General features: G+C 35.8%; 3 protein-coding genes across 3 annotated transcripts; 1 reads left to right on the forward strand and 2 right to left on the reverse strand.

Moving 5' to 3' along the window:
• On the reverse strand, positions 227-4,024 carry LOC109706465 (1-(5-phosphoribosyl)-5-[(5-phosphoribosylamino)methylideneamino] imidazole-4-carboxamide isomerase, chloroplastic-like). Its single transcript, XM_020227285.1, has 7 exons — positions 3,749-4,024; positions 3,456-3,663; positions 2,394-2,479; positions 1,834-1,935; positions 1,524-1,657; positions 1,227-1,275; positions 227-832 (listed from the first exon to the last, which is right to left on the reverse strand). The coding sequence occupies exons 1-7, from the start codon at positions 3,932-3,934 to the stop codon at positions 653-655; spliced, it is 945 nt and encodes a 314-aa protein (XP_020082874.1). The 5' UTR covers positions 3,935-4,024; the 3' UTR covers positions 227-652.
• On the reverse strand, positions 7,345-8,151 carry LOC109706929 (histone H4). Its single transcript, XM_020227951.1, has one exon. It carries the CDS (start codon positions 8,041-8,043, stop codon positions 7,732-7,734), a length of 312 nt encoding a protein of 103 aa, XP_020083540.1. The 5' UTR covers positions 8,044-8,151; the 3' UTR covers positions 7,345-7,731.
• On the forward strand, positions 8,548-17,246 carry LOC109725634 (DNA repair protein XRCC3 homolog). Its single transcript, XM_020254882.1, is given in 3 exon segments — positions 8,548-9,347; positions 9,349-9,585; positions 17,172-17,246. Coding segments are annotated over 3 exon segments (846 nt in total). The 5' UTR covers positions 8,548-8,787; the 3' UTR covers positions 17,221-17,246.

The raw sequence follows: 17,248 nt of genomic DNA on the forward strand, positions 1-17,248 counted from the left end.
ACCCATTTTCTCCTCTTTTAATACAAATTTATTTTATTTGATTGGGTATGTAACTTATTATTATTATTATTATCATTATTTTTATACGAATCCGATATGATTAGATGAACTTCTTAAAACAACAACAACAACAACTAAAATTCATTTACATCAATTTTGAAAAACAAAGAGGGAATAACAATATTTCAATCAAAACCATCAAAGTACAGCACACACAATCTGCAAATTCTGAAACAAACTTTAAATGCTGCAAAGGCAGTGAAAAACAACAATTTGGCATTTAAGATCTATTAGCAATAAATTAGAAGAAATAAGATTGCATGAATACCAAGGTCTTGCTTGTCCTCAAAAATATCAAAAACTTTCTCACTAAAACTGGAATAGGTTCTGCAAAATGTCTATTAATATGTTCCTCCTTACAAAATACAACAAACACTATTCCTACTGGTTATACAGTTAAGACAGATACACATGAAATTATATCGGAGATGCCGCCGCCTTGGAATAAGTTTCGAGTTTCTTAACATTAAAGCATTAGAAATATATAGCAAAAGTAGTTTGTAGAAAATATTGCGGAACGAATTTGCGGCGCAGGTTCAAAATTTTTTTTGTCAGTTGATTCAATATAACGTAATTGCCGACTTCTTTAGGGTTATTGGGTAACCATAAGTTGTTGATTGTTATGCCAAGCCACGACATCCTCGTATTGTAGATTGCCCCCAAATATATCGAGAGAACTTCCAACTGTAACATCAACGTGGCCCTTGCCAGCGGTTTTTATCCTATCCAGCTCTTCCATTGTTGAGACCCCGCCAGCATAAGTTACCGGAATCTACAGTGTGAAAATGTTGAAATATATGTATGAGTTTTTATCGACATCCGCCGATCATATTGAGCACAAACAAAGCTAAAATCTTTCATGCTCAAAACAAATTAATATATACTGTAAACAGGAGTACTAATTTTATAAAGAGGCAATGTAAAGTTGAGTTCATCAGTGATGCAATGTTGCATTTGAGGTTGGGCCAAAAGACACTACACCTGTAAGGTACTAGATTTTAGAAACACAAAAGCTAATATTAAAAATGAAAGTATACAATAAATAGCGCCTTTAATGATGGCCTTTAGTGACAAATTAGCAAAACCAGAGCTCGTTCTTGGGTTAGGGGAACCAAGTCATAAACATGTGGAGAAAACTAAATAACAGAAAGTAAGGTATTACGTACAGGTGAGTAGCATCCAAGCAGTGTCACAAGCTCCTCATCAATTCCTAGCCTGCCATAGCACCAAGAACATTAATTAGAAACCGAGATAATATAGTTACCGAATCAGTTCTTGTTGGAGCCTATATTTGACCGAGTCCATCAGAATACTAAAATGCTAACCATTCGCAATGTGATAGAGGTGAAAGAAGAAACCAGCGATATATTACGAAAAACCAAATGGCATGCCAAAGGTAGAGCGGTAAGAAGCTCCGGGTTGCTTTGAAAAGAATCGAGTAGAAATACTGTAGAGTAAGTCACCTTTTCCCCTCCACGTCAACTCCATGAACCAAAAACTCATCTGCATAGGTCGCAAGAAATTCCAATGTCTGCTCTTCTAGAATGACATCACTGAATTTCTGCCATCTGTCAGTAACAATGGCGTATTTACCATTCTACACCAAAATCATAAAGTCTACAATCAAATAATACTACCATTGAAAAGAAACATAATTTGCTATCAACTCGGTATGCACAAAAAAAAGTCTAATTGTAAATGTCAATAGCATGTAGCTAGAGAATGTAACAAGTGAATAAGTAAAACCAACAATATCAAGAAAATTTCCCGTACCTTCTTTCTACAACTAAGATCCAAGACAAGCCTTTGCTTTCCAATCATACCAACAAGATGTTTAAGCCGTTCAAGGTTCATTTGTCCATTACTGAAAACATACTGCAAGTCAAATATTTAAATAGTTACTATGAACTCAATAAAAAAGGTCAGCATTGAATTGACATATAAACTTACTATATATTAGTGGCGGGCAAAGCATTAAATATGTGTAGAGAACCTGTGCTCCCCGAGTAATGTGTTTTACACTTTGAAATGCAGGGACTTGTGAGATTAACATTAGTACATTAGCTTTCATTAGAACTTTGGAATTTTAAGTTCTTCTAAATTTTCAACTACAAAGCAGAAAAAATTTCAATTATGAAACTATTTGTTATGTGAAAGTTATTGAGTACAGGAGAGAAACATACAAAACAATGATTATGATCATTCCAAAGATTGATATGAGCAAATGCAAACCAGAAGTATTTTGTGTATAATAAAAAAAAAGGGACATGATAACTATGCTGTTGCTCAATCAAGCAAACAATGTCTGTGAAATAAATAAATAAATCACATACTGATGTAACAATCACGTGGCTTGCACCTTCCTTGATATAAGTCATGGCATTGTCCGAATTGATCCCACCTCCAAGTTGCATGCCACCTAAAGTCAGGACAATTTATGGTCATATTGGCATGGAATTACTATGTCTAAATTGTGATGTCATATAGCAGACAAAGCTTCCATACTGAGAGAAAAATGCTAGAGAAAATACATCAAAACCTATTAAGAGCATCATTGTAACATTATTTTACCACGGATATACAAAAATCATAGGCTATAACAGAGCAACACAATAGAAAAGGCTACCATCATTGTAGGGTCTAGGAGGAGTCTATAGTTGTCTCTAGGGAGGTTGTTTGCATGATTCAAATCCACACAGCTGAGAATGAAAGGTTGACTACAGAAAAATAATAAAATAAATTAAAATTATCCTTCTCCTATTACAGATAGCTTCTTAATGCTGGAAATAGTAGCTTGTTCAACTAAACGAATTAGGTCTTCATGTCATTCGCACAGTAACACTCCACTACCATTCCAATTCCTGCACATAGTCAGAATTCTGACAAACTACAATTCATTACATCTTTAATCCGGATTGAGAGAACAGAAAATTTTTCTACTTTACACCTGCTCAAGCGAGGACTTTTACTTTCAGAAGTTCAAGCAAGAAGAACCCAAAGTTTCCTCACAGGATGCAAATTATAAGCCATTTGATTGCGTGCAACTACAGTTAACTAATAATAAGAACTATGCATTTACAAAATCAGGTAAACTAGTCTAGTTAAATCTCGATATTGTGAATTTGACAGCTTACTATCTTCCACATCAACTACCATTAATGCAGGGTTCAGTTACTATGAATCTTACAGTTAATTGACCATTAAGCAACATAAGAAAATCAATGGCACAGTATAGTGGATTCTTTGGACCTAGAGCAAGTAACAATCATGCAAAATCATGGCCGAACATTTCAAACCCCCACATTTCATCGAAAAAAAAATAAAAAATCCTTCTTTGAAGGAAACAAGTTAAGGATATGAAACCCTAATTCCAACCAAAGAAGAGATGATCTCACCAGGATAAGCATGCAATGCCTCCAATGCCGCGACTCGGCTCGCATCATCGGCCCCGAGCATTATAACATGGCCCCCCGTGAGCCCATCCTCCTTGTATAGATTCGCGAACTCCGCCGGAGACTTATCCGATTCAAAATTCGTCACAAGAGCCGTACCATCCACCACCGTATCCCTTAGCGTGGATCCCACGATCTGCTTCACTTTCCCCTACCAACCCACAGCAAATTCGATCAAAAACTAGGGTTTAAACAAAGGAAACGAGCGCGGGGGCGATCTCGAATCTAGGGTTTACCTTGTGGATGTCGATGCAGGGTCTGAATCGAACGGCGCATGCAACGAGGGAGACGCGATCTACGCCGTTGGATCGACGAGTTGGGAGAGAGAGGGGTTTACCGTTAGGGTTTCTCCGATCAGGGATGGGGTTGAGGGGAGAGGGAGGGACCCTCGCTCTCGCGCCAAAAATCGTGCGCGTCGCCATTGTTGAGGGGCGGAGTTAGAGGGAAGAGAGAGAGAGGAGAACGATCCTCTCAAAAAAAGAAAGAAAAAAAAGTTTAAGAAATAAAAGTAAAAAAAGAAAAAATAATCCGATCCTAATGGCCTTTATCCCAATGGAGTGCAACATACATATTTTTTTGGCCCTTTTTTTTTAAAAAAATATATTCGAGATTTTTATTAGAGTACATGTTATTATAGAATAACTTGTATTTATTTTCTACTATAGTTTTTATATTATTCTATTTGAATTTTTTGATGCATTTGAATAGAATGAATTTTTTTAAAATATTTTTTAATTTTTTATTCTCAAAATAATATAAAAATTATACTAATATTTGTTTCATTTTTTAAAATTAAAACAATTTTACCTTTCTCTCAAAATAATAGTATGACTCATTTCTTTTAAACTGTATTCAAGTCATATATTTTGAATGTTTTTTCATTTTAATACTTAAATAAAAAATAAAGCAGTTAAACAAAATTTTTAAACTTTAATTTTTTAACTTTTATTCATAGAAGTGCACTACTATACATTAGAAAAGTGCACTACTATACAATATTCAAATTTTTTTTAAATTTTTCTTTTTTTGCATTTATTCTTTAATTTTTTTTTTCTCTTACCTTACTATTTCTAAGGGTAGAAATTGTAATATGAATTGACACAATTATAATTCGGCCGAGTATTAATTTAGTGAGGGTATATTTAAGATCCAACATTTAATTATCAACAAAATTTAGAATCTTCTTTTAAAACATGGCTTCAAACTATTTCAAAAAAAATTTATTTTTGAGAATTTAAGTTTATAACTACATACTGAATTTTTTGAACTTCTATTCTTAATAAACTTGATCAACACGCAAATCAAATCTAAATACCTACGTGGGTAGGATACTGGCCTATTTAGAAACAAAATGAATATACATTTTTCACTATTTTTATTTTGAAAGTAATTTAGCAATTGTAAAGAGGGCCCTTTCAATGCAAGAAAAGAATAAATCCAACCACCCACCACCCACGATTTTAAAGCCAAAGCTGACACTTCTAGAAACCCTTTTCTCCTTTTTTTTTTTTTTTTTTTTTTCAGCAACATAGAAATGACAAAGTTACAAAGAGAGGAGAAAAAAAAAAACTCTAGAAGATTTTTAAGTCATTAGTCATTAAAAATATAAAAGGAAATTGCAGAGCCTCCAACATATAAAACTGCATATAGATCCCTTCAACAATATCAATTTCGAATTGTCTGATCTGATTTATTCTCTAAAATTCATTAAAAATTAATGGGTTTGTTAAATTTTACATATTAAAATTGGACAAAATTGATAGTTTTATTAGCTAAAACAATGAAAAACTTATCATTAATTTAAGTTAAAAAAGTGTTAATTAGAAAAATAATAATAATAATAGTCGTTTAAGGGTCGATTTTAAAACGTTCTCATCTTAGAGGGGTTTCCTGCAAATGTTCACACTTAGGCGCTTTTCCCCCTCCCTTTAAAAACACTTCTTTCTCCTGCAGCGTATCTCCAACGATGAAGCAACAACCACTCTCCTCTTCCTCCTCCTAGAATACCCCTCCTCTTCCCAAAATGGCCCCGACACTTCTCCCTCCTTCCACCACCACCGAGCTCGACAATGGCGACTCCCTCACCCTCTGCTACCTCCCTGTTTCCTCGAACTCCTCCGACCAGTCTCCGTTGACCCCTCCGCCGGATCCCTCCCACTTCTCCTTCTCCTTCTCCAGCTTCTCCCCCGACATACGCTACGCAGACGAGCTCTTTGGCAATGGGAGGCTCCTCCCCTACAAGCCCCGACACCAATCGGCACCATCTACGGCAGAGATGAGCAATACCCACGACGCAAAACGCCTGCTTTTTCCCCACCGCCGCTCGGCATCACTTGACGGGGGCATTCTCCACCACACCGAGCGCCCGAGGCTTCGGAGGGCAACATCGGACTCCGACCCATTAACAACGGTGCCGCCGCGGCCAAGGTGGTACGAGGTGTTCATGCTCGGGCCGAGGAGGTTCTCAGGCACGGTGGAGATGAGGGAGGTAAGGAGTCGGCAGAGGCGGAGAGTGTCGCCACCGTCGACTCCTCCAATGCACAATTCAGCATCGCTGCCGTGGAAGCTCCTGCAGTCGCTGAGCTGCAGGGGCATGGAAAGCGCCGCCACAATCTCAGCAGGGGCGCCGCAGCCGCCGCCGCAACAAGTCTAAACCTTACTATATATCTGTTACCTGACAACTAGTTGGATTTTAAAAAAACCTTCTATGTTATTCCAACAATTATATAAGCTTTATAGAGAATCTATTGATTTTTACTGTCATATTAATATTTTCAAGTATATAAAATGTGTTCTAATCGATTAGTTATCTCGACTTCTTTATCAGTCATTTTCTGGGATTTAATTGGTGAACCAAAGGCCAGTTGGAGAGAACAAATAAAAGAGTTCACGAGGAGCCCGAGATTTGCATTTATGAGAGGCTCTTTAGGAGATCCAAGAGTTCAAAAATCATAAACAGAAAAACCATTGTATTTCGCATTGTTGAGACCTCAACTTTCATTTATTTTATTTCATTTTTTGTTTGTAACTGAATGATTTTGTTAGTAACTACATTAAAAAAATTCACCAAACTCATTTAAATCATAGAGCAAAATAATTAACTAATAGATGACCAATAGATCTATGAAATTTAAAAAATTCAGCTTAATTTAGCATATTGTTCTACTTTTACCTTTGGAATGTGAAGTTCAAACCACAATATGAACATTACTAGAGACCTTTCCTCAGAACACTTGATAAAAACAAATCCAGAACAAAGTTATGAAATTAATACTAAGAAAACAGCAAATGTACTTTCATAACTTTGCAACAAACAAAATATTCTTAGTAACACCCTCTAATCTAATGTTTCTCATCCTCAAATCAGAAAGATCTAGAACCTTATCTAGCAAGAGATGAACAAAGACACAATGGAGTTTTAATGATTCAAAACACACATTAGGCACTTAGATTTAGCACTCATCATGAACTAAAGATGCAACTTAGAGCAAAGCTATTTACAAAACCCCATTAAAAGTGTTTTTCATTATTTGAGCAACTTCTATTATGGCATAAAAACTTGTCAACTCCACTCCACCAATAAAGGCACAAGCCAGTTTAGATTCTGAGCATTACTCTTCAAATGATCAAACCAAATTTTGCACCAATATGTAGCGCATGTTCAGAGAATTTGACTGATATTATGGTATCTATTCACCATTCAAACACAATTTTTACAACAACCAAATTACATGTAACTCAATTGACAAGTTACATCTCACACACAACAACAAAAAAAAGAGAAACCACAAATAAATCAAAGATAATATCCACTCAGTTGAAACACTAGAGAGATCCAAAACAAATCTAAACAGAAACTTAGCATTCCATCCTAACACGGTTCAATTGAGATACAACAATAAGACCCAAAAACAAACCAAATCAGAGGGCTCACCAACGTAAATTACACTTTACTGTCTATCCCATCCGGCCCAATGAGAAGCACATAAAACATCAAATAAATAAGAAAATATCTCATTGTAAGGTAAAAGTCCTTGTTCACATTTGAGAGCACAACCACATCCATTCATATCAAACACCTAGCCACATCCCACAAAAAAAAAAAAAACCCTAAAATCGGAAGCTAACTACGATCCATATTAGATCCATCCTTTTCCAATCTCACGTACACTAACACAACGATCAAAATGGCAAAGGGAAAGAGAGAGAGGGAGAGCGTTCAACCACCGAAGCCATAGAGGGTGCGGCCCTGGCGCTTGAGGGCGTAGACGACGTCCATGGCGGTGACGGTCTTGCGGCGGGCGTGCTCAGTGTAGGTGACGGCGTCGCGGATGACGTTCTCGAGGAAGATCTTGAGCACGCCGCGCGTCTCCTCATAGATGAGGCCGCTGATGCGCTTCACGCCGCCGCGCCGCGCCAGGCGCCGGATCGCCGGCTTCGTGATCCCCTGGATGTTGTCCCGGAGAACCTTGCGGTGGCGCTTCGCCCCTCCCTTTCCCAACCCCTTCCCCCCTTTCCCCCTCCCCGACATGGCCGATCCCTCGAGCTCTCTCTCTCTTTCTCTCTAACGCTATCTCTCTCTCTCTCTCTCTCTCTCAACTTTGATGAGGGGATTTGGGGGTAATGGTAGGGAACAAGGGGAAGAGGAGGATGAGGGGTATATATAGGGAAGAGAGGTGTGAGATTAGCCGTTGGATGAGATGGCGATCCGAGGGAGATCGTAACGCTTGCCGTAGTCCGTTCGATTGGAGTAACTCGTTGTTGATTGGTGGGAATTGGGAGTAGCGGATTAAGGTCGTAGAGTGGGCCGTTTCTATGTCTTTGTAATTTGGGCTCGCGGAGAAGTTATCTCGGGCCTCGGCCCACTAAAAACCCCTCACCTATTAAAACCTTTGAACTAGGCCCCTTAAGTATAATATTTTTAAAAAATTATTAAATTAAATTTGATGAGATATTGATAAAGTTAATAAAATTTTTAATTCATTGGACGAAACTCGCTCGATTCTATAGAACTAAAAATTTAAAACATCAATTGAAAAGAAATATTGATTAGCTATCTGATAATTACCTATAGTTAAGGGGATCGCCATGCAATTTTACCCAAATTAATCCCTCCCAATGAAAGAGAGGGAAACCCCAAACAAACTGCTGAGTTTCATTTTTAAAAAACCAAAAACAGCTCCGCGCCATCATTTCTCTTCATTTTCAGATCAAAACTGCGCGGAAAAAACCCAAAAAAATCCCCAAAAAAAACAAAAACAATACCCCCGCCCAAATGCTCCACCACGACGACGAGGACGAAGACGAGGATGAAGCCATGGCCATGACGATGCTCCGACCCCAAAACCCTCTCCACCTCCCAACCGAAAAGCTCTCCCTCGGTTGCCCCGTCCTCGACCGCCTCCTCCATGGCGGCCTCCCCTGCGGCTCCCTCACCGAGCTCGTCGGCGAATCTAGCTCCGGTAAAACCCAGCTCTCCCTCCAACTCCTCCTCTCCTCCCCCTCCACCTCCCTCTTCATCCACTCCCCCTTCCCCTTCCCCCTCCGTCGCCTCCTCTCCCTCCCCCATCCCCACGCCATTAACGACCCCAACTCCCTCGATCGCATCCTCCTCGCTCCCGCTCACTCCCCCTCCCACCTTCTCTCCCTCCTCTCCCGCGCCCCCCGCTTCCGCCTCCTCGTCGTCGACTCCCTCGCCTCACTCTTCCGCTCCGAGTTCGATCCCACCCCGATCGCCATGGCCCGCCGCACCTCCCTCCTCTTTGAAGTAGCCTCCATGCTCAAATCCCTCGCCCTCCGCTTCGGCGCCGCCGCTGTCGTCACCAACCACGTCGTTGTGGTCGTCGGGGCGCAGGGTGGCCCCTGCGCTCGGGATCTCGTGGGCGAATTGCGTGAACACGAGGATCTTCTTGTCGAGGAGCGAGGAGGTTGTTGAGGGTTCGGGGGACGATGGGGTTACGATGAGGACGAGGACGAGGAGGAGGCTGCAAGTGGTGTTTGCGCCGCACTTGCCGGAGTCATCGTGCGAGTTCGTGATCCGGAAGGAAGGGGTCTTCGGCATAGAACCGCACAGGTAAAGCCGCTTTCGATTTCCCTTTCCCGATCTCAGTTTTTGTAATGTTTAAATTAATGCAATGTTCCTTTTCCATGAATATATTGCTTTCAATTGTGTTTGTTTTGGTGGTTGTGAATGTGAGTAGTTTCCTCTGTTTTAGTGTGACGCATCAAACATGTTCGTAGAAATGTTTCAGTGACCTATCTTCCACTGGATGGCCAAATTTGAACCCATTTTACACATCGTAGTACCGTGCATTTTTTAGAGTCGTATGAATAGGCCGGTCATTGACAAGCTAGACAGGTGTGACTGTGAAAAGGAAAATCACTGATGCATTTTATCGATCAGTGTGAGCTCTTATAAGGTACAAATCGAAGAAGTCTAGGCAAATCATGGTAAGGACCAGCCCTGAAACCTAGCATGCAATTTGAATGTAGAGGTTTATGTGCTTCGTTTACTTGTAAATCCATAAATACTGGACTAAAAGATGAACTCGTAAGTAATTAGACGGGTAGGAAATTCTTGATTTAAGGAGCTATAGTCAGTTATGCGATTATCTTATACTTGCTGTCCTATTTAACTATATTACATTGCTGAGCATTTATAAGCAGGTTATTGTTTCTCGCGACAGCAGTGAATGTTCTAAAGTGTTTTAGTCTTCTCATCCCTGATTAAATTTCTTGATTAGCAAGAGGAAGGTACGCCATTGCCACTTTTTTCCATCATCTCTTCCGAGAGGATATTTCTCTTCTTGCTTTTGGTATGCCTTTTTTTTTGTGACTTTGTGAATCCTGTCGAATTTGCATCATTATGCTGCCAAATTTAGTAGATATTGCATAGTTCTGGAAGAATACTATCCGGATATAAAATCATCTTTACTCAGTGAAATATGTAGCCCTTTTTAAGGATACAGGAGATCTTTATAAGGAGACACATCCTATTGCATTCCAAGGATTAGAATTATTATCTTCTTTGGACTTGAGTAATTAAGTTTCCCAAGCACAAGTTCCTCAAACTAAGGATAGGATTTGTGCAGAACTGTAACCTTGCATTAGCTGTATTGCTTCTTTCCTAAGGATTGGACTTGAATAATTAAGTTTCATAAGCGCAAATACCTCAAACTAAGGACTGGAGTTATGCAGAACTTTAACCTTGTATTAGCTTATATTGTTCTTTCCTATGTAGGCAATTACCAGTTTGAGTGTCCTTTCCAAGTCGGCCGTTGATAACATTAATTTTCACTTTTCAGTCACCCTCCTGATTAACCTAACTACTTGTAGGTGCATCTGGCACTATGAATGCATTCCTTGGTTACCTAATCAGGCTACTTAAGTTTCTATTCATCTCTCATCTACTGCTATTTATTCATTACTCATTTCTCGAGGGCCATTCTATTCAGTCTTTGAATTCTCTTTATGAAAAATCGGCTTTACCTTAGCAGATACATCGATAAATTTTCAAGTGAGACATGCAATTCTTAAGTAGCTTTGTTCCGCATCCATATATGTTACGAGTTGATGTGTGATTTCATGAGTCATCTAACCTACTGTTGATCGGAGGTCCTTACAGCACAGTAAAAAAGTAACCACTCGCGTCTTAGATTTAATAACTAGAACTCTTTATGAAAGTTAAGTGTAATTTGAAGGCCCAGCAAGTTCTTTTACTAGCTACAAAATGGATGTTCAGACCTACAACTGGAGAAAGTGATTAGCACAAGATTAGTTTCAGAGGCTAGGTCACAATTAGGGTTGCTAAAGGGCCTGGGCTGAACCTGCAGAGGCTAAGGAAGGGCCTACATAGAACACTTAATGGGCCTAGATCAATGATTGTATTAGACTACAGGCCTCAACCTGTCTCTTTTAAGACCCTTATATGAATTTATCTGTTACAAGGTAATGTCAACTGCAACTGCTAATTATTCAGCGTGTAACTTTTCCTACAAATATAAAGTGAGCACTGCTTTATATATATGATGTATCTCAAGCTCTACTAGAATATAGAAATATACACATAATAACTAGTGGTTTGTTTTAGTGCTTTAGAGTTGGTTTCTTACGCGGTGTTGTATTTGCAATGTATAAAGATCAAATCAATTACTAACTAATCGTATAGTACTAAATCATCAATAATATCATCATGATATGAATACTCAGTAATGCTACCTGCACATCTATATATAGGTGTTAATCTTAAACCATAGGATTTTATGGTTTAGATTTATTCATTTGTCTTATCAAAAAAAGATTAACAATGAAAACTTAAAAGAGGTTTTTGAACCCTAGAACCATAGAGTGTAAGATTTACATCTTACAATGGCATGCACATAATATTATATTAAGTATATCGCAATGAGCCAGTTATAATATAATTTTTATGATTTCGCTGTAAAATGGAGATGCATATTTCTTTATGCTTTTTATCCTAATTCTATTTTGCTTAATGACTTCAGATAACCCCTGATACCAAATTGACTCTAAGAATAGAGTAGGGATAGGAGAAGCATTTTGTATACTTTTACTCCAATTTTTTTTACCTAATGACTTTTAGGTTAGAGATGTAGAGAGAGAAAGAGAGAGAAAGTGCTTAGCTTAGAGATAGAGAAGCTGAGATTAGAGAAAGGGGGAGAAAGAGAGTATAATTAGAGAAATAGAGAGAGAGAGAGAAAGGGTGAGAGAGTTAAGATTAGTAAAAAGAGATCAAGAGATGGGATTAAAGAGAGTAAGAGAGTTTATGTTTAGAGAAAGATGAGGTTAGAGAGTAAACGGGAAAAGTAGGTGATGGAGTGGAGAGAGAGAAAAATAGAGGGTGGAATTACGAATTTAATGATTATTATAATTCATTAATATAAAGGTACATACCTTCTCCCAATGGAATAATATTATTACTTTAGTGTGAATCTCATTTCCAAATGAATCTAATATTATCAATCAAATTACTTGATATATTTAGCCAAATGTCATCATTTTATTTTGTTTCTGTTAGATTAGCGAAAATTGTAAAAAAATAACACAAACTAAATACAGCTGTAGAACTAAAATTCTCATTTAGAATATTTCTTACTATTTCTTCTATAGAAGTTTCCAAGACCAAACTTTGCCTAGATTAATCTAATTTACCCACGATTTGTATTTCGAAAGATTTTGGGTGAAATCCGAATCCATATTTTGTTGGCTTATAGAATTTCAATATGGATCCAAGAAGGACTAATATCAGGCTTATGATCGATTCTCCAAAAATTCAAACTAGAGTTAGGCAAATATGAAAGAAAAACAAATTTTTACATCTCAGATGTTTGTATCCTCATTATGTATGTTAATCCAAAAAAAAAGAATAATGGGTACAAATTATTTGATAATAGTCCAATATTAATTAGATATATTTCCAATCCAAATGTGTACCCTAGTAAGTCACATGTAGTCCTATTCAATGATGGTTGTCAAATAAATGCTCTTTAATTATCTCATGAGGAGATCATATATTGTTTATAATAACTTCTATTAGGAAATTGATTTTTCTTTTAAGGGAAAAGGGTATTTCTATATTTTTCAATTTTTTATTCATTTTCATCTTTATATAATATATAATGAAATATATTGATCTGTATTATTAATATATATAAATGTCAGTATACATATATGTAAACCACTTCAATTAAAGGCCATTTATAACCTTTTTTTGTTGACATAAATTGTACTATGTACAAAAGAAAATTAGTATTTTTTCACATGAAATAATAATTAGAGGAATAAAAGGTTGATATATTTTATTACGTCCAAATGTGCAAAATTGAAATCATAGATTACTTTTCTAATTAATACAGTGTGACTAATTTGGTTACTCTTATTAAATACATTAAAGCAACATCAGATTCTTAAGTCATGCAGATTTAAATGGAGCAGATTCTCCCTTACATCCCTTATATATTATTTTTATATTTAAATTTATTTTAATTTAGTTATTTAAAACATATTCTAAAATTAGATAAATTAAACATAAAAATAACAACATTTATCAAAATATTATACTTATTAAATGGATGAACTCCTATACTATATTTTCAAAAAAGAGAACGAGCAATTTAGGAGAAGAGTCCCTTTCCCCTCAACAACCACATAACGTAATAAGCTACATAAACATATTATCTTACATTATTATTTTACTATTTTTGCAGGTTCAAATATTATTTTACTATTTTTAATAGAGCAAGTACAATTTCAATGAAAATGACTAAGAGCTAATTAAGCTTTCGCCTGATCGAGGTGTTAGCCTCGGATTAAAAATGAAAGTCCACACGACTTTCTCACCAGGTGTACACTGTTCGTATTAAGAAAATATTAATTAAACTAATTGCAATGAGGAATGATTAGGCTTTGACTCAAGGGATTAGTAGCCAATGGTTATACTTTGCTTCTCCTTCCCCATCAAAAGATGTAAGCCATTATTTTCACAAATTATTGCCTACACTTAGTACATCCGTATGTACATTCGTGTCCGTTCAATAGCTTTTGATCGTGTATTATATACAGTGCTTGAATCTTAAAGCAGATAATTTATTGCCAGTTGGACGGTCCTGTTATGAATAGCGTATGAGGAGTTTTTATGTATATAATTAGATTTAAATATTTCAAACCGGCGGTTTGGATTCAGTAAGCTGTTAATATTAATAGGTTAATTCTTTACTTTTGATATCAGAACCACTCACAAATCAGAGTTACTTAAGCTTAAATATTTTGGGCTACTGATTTGAATACAATAGATTGCTAATTTTAGCGCGGTAAGCTGACTATAGGAAAAAAGATATCTTATTTTAATCTCGTATATTGATTATACAGCAAAGATTATTTTAGTTTTTGTTTTGTACTTTATTTCTGTTTTAAGTGGGCTTAAAAATTTATAATGATAGTTGAATTTAAGAGAAAAGCATTATGAAATGCGTTGACATTTGATTTTGTTATACGTTTGTTTAGCACAATAGTATAAATTGAATGTATTATGTAATAATAATAAATTGTAAATTTTGGAAGCTGCGTAAAATGGGATCTGTTTATCTAGTTATGTATCTATTAATTAATTTACAACCCGAAAATATGTTCAAATAGAGAACTGATGTAGCATGCTAATTATTAATTCCAGAAAAAAAAAATTGCATGTGAATTCAATAATAATTCTAAATTTTTAGATTTATTTAGGAAAGTAATTAAAACACAACCTAAATTGTAGATTAATTTTTATGTCTAACCTTTTTAATTAGGTTTGTTATAGAGGCATAGCATGTGTCTTTGAAATTATTAATAAGAAATATGTATATTAAATCAACTTATCGTGGGAATGTTAATATCATCATTCTCTAATTGAGAGAACGAATATAAGTTACATGCTGGATCTTTTAACATGACAAATAATTTAATCAATCGTTTTATTATTGATCACAGCTTTAAAAGTTGTGCGTACAATGTTTTCATTGAGCTGGTGCAAGCAATAAACTTTTTTCTTTCTTTCTTTCTTTCTTTCTTTTTTTCTTCCTCCATGTGAAAGAAGATTCCCATTTGGGGACTACATCTTTAGTCAACTTCATTGAATCAAAACACGTGAGAGGAAAAGTAAAACAGAGTATGAGAGGTGAAATATTCAAAGTAAATTATTCAATACTCTGCCCCACCTCATTCCATATTAGGGATAATATATTTCCAAATAGTTATTTCTTTACCAAACCTCATTCCAAAACCATGGCCATAGTAACATACATACCCTAATTTTATATGAAGCAACTAACTGCAATTGGAACATTTATATATTATTTTATCAAGGCCAACTTTAAAAAAAAAAAAAAAACCCCAAACACCCCTTGTACTTAACAAGAAATTGTTGTCTACATTTGGTGTATCTATACGTCTTGTGCATTGCAAATAATATTTGATGATCGGTATCTTAAAATTTAGATTAGCAGGTGTAATCCATAAAATGTAAAGAGTTTATCTTGTGATGGTAAGTTTTGAAAACCGGTTGTATAGGCATCAGGTAATAGAACAGAATAGGGGTGGCAATCCAGCTCGCTGTTCGCGAGCCAGCTCGTGTTCGGCTCGAAATGAGCTCGAGATCGAATCGCTCTTTTAGTAAACGAGCCGAACATGAGCTGAATTTTTCAGCTCGTTTAATAAACGAGCCGAACACGAGCTGGGGTTAGCTCGCTCGTGTTCGGTTCGATAACAGCTCGAATACATATATTTTATACTTATATAATTTATTTAATTTATATTTTTATATATAAATAAATAATTATATATAATATATTTTTATTATTTAATTTTTAGCGAAATAAAAATATAAATGCGAGCTTAATTATAAAAAGACTCATTTATATGTAAAATTTTAATTATTAGATCAAAATCTAATAGATAAGATTTTATAAATTTATTTTTTATATATATTTAATCTAATCCTTTTTAATTTATTGTTCGTTGGCCAGCTCGTGAGCCAGCTCGTGTTCGGCTCGTTAATAAACGAGTTGAATACGAGCTGAATTTTTCGGCTCGATATTTTAACGAGCCAACCCCAGCTCGCTCGTGTTCGGTTCATTTACACCCCTAGAACAGAATAGTGCTCAAGTCATAAAAAGTTTTTTGCCTATTTTAATCCTTTAGAAATGGATTTAAAGTAATTGAGTTTCAAACTTAAGACGTTAGGTACCCATTATTAAGTTTGTAGCCAATTATGTAAGATGAGGTTGGTGCTCGATTAATAAAAAGATGATGTGTGAAATTTATGATTCTTAACATGTAAGGCTTATGAATGGCGTTGAATACATCCACTGAATTAGATTCTAATTTTAGGTTCTCCATAATAGAATTTTAGCAATACAGTATACGAGAGTTAGGTCCTAATGTTGAAATAACTTATTCAATGATAACTTGCATGATATGAGAATCTTCTTTTCAAGTTTGAAATTAGGAGTCTGAATTTTGCTCAGTGAAAGATTTGTTGTCCGTAATTTAATACAATAGCATATTTTATCTATAAGATAATTTATTTTATTTCGAAGAAAATAACTTACAAGCTGAATATCATCTGTTAGAGAGTACAAAATTTTTAAACAAGTTAAAAAGCTATGCTGAACAAAAAACTTATGTATTCAAATAGGGCCTAAGTGCACGTATTATTCTAATAAGGAAAAACTTCAAATATCATTCCTGTGGTTTCACATTTTTTCACTTTAGTATTTTGTGATGTAAAGTGTATTAATTTAGTGCCATGTAGTTTCATTTTTATCTTTTTATTATTAATTTCACCAATTTTTTTGTTAAATCAGTGACAAAGTTAAAACTAAATAGTACTAAAGTGAATATTCGATAAACTTAGATGGAGTATTTGAAATTTTTTGTATGTAATTTAACGAAATCTTAACGGAAAAACTGACGAAAAGATAAAAATGAAATCACATGATATTAATTTGATACACTTTAAACCACAGGATAATAAAATGAGAAAGTGGAAAACCACAGGTGTGGTATCTGAAGTTCATCCTTCTAATAATACTAATACACTTGGTTCACGCAATAATTTGTTTCTTCTAACCACCGTATGTGCTCTGCTATGTCCTTGGTCAGAATCCTCGTTCCACCACACGTATATAGACATATACATGTAAACTCCTGAGTCATGGGTTTATTGTAACACACAACAC

This window comes from Ananas comosus, linkage group 2, assembly GCF_001540865.1.
Source record: "Ananas comosus cultivar F153 linkage group 2, ASM154086v1, whole genome shotgun sequence".
Lineage (NCBI taxonomy): Eukaryota > Viridiplantae > Streptophyta > Magnoliopsida > Poales > Bromeliaceae > Ananas > Ananas comosus.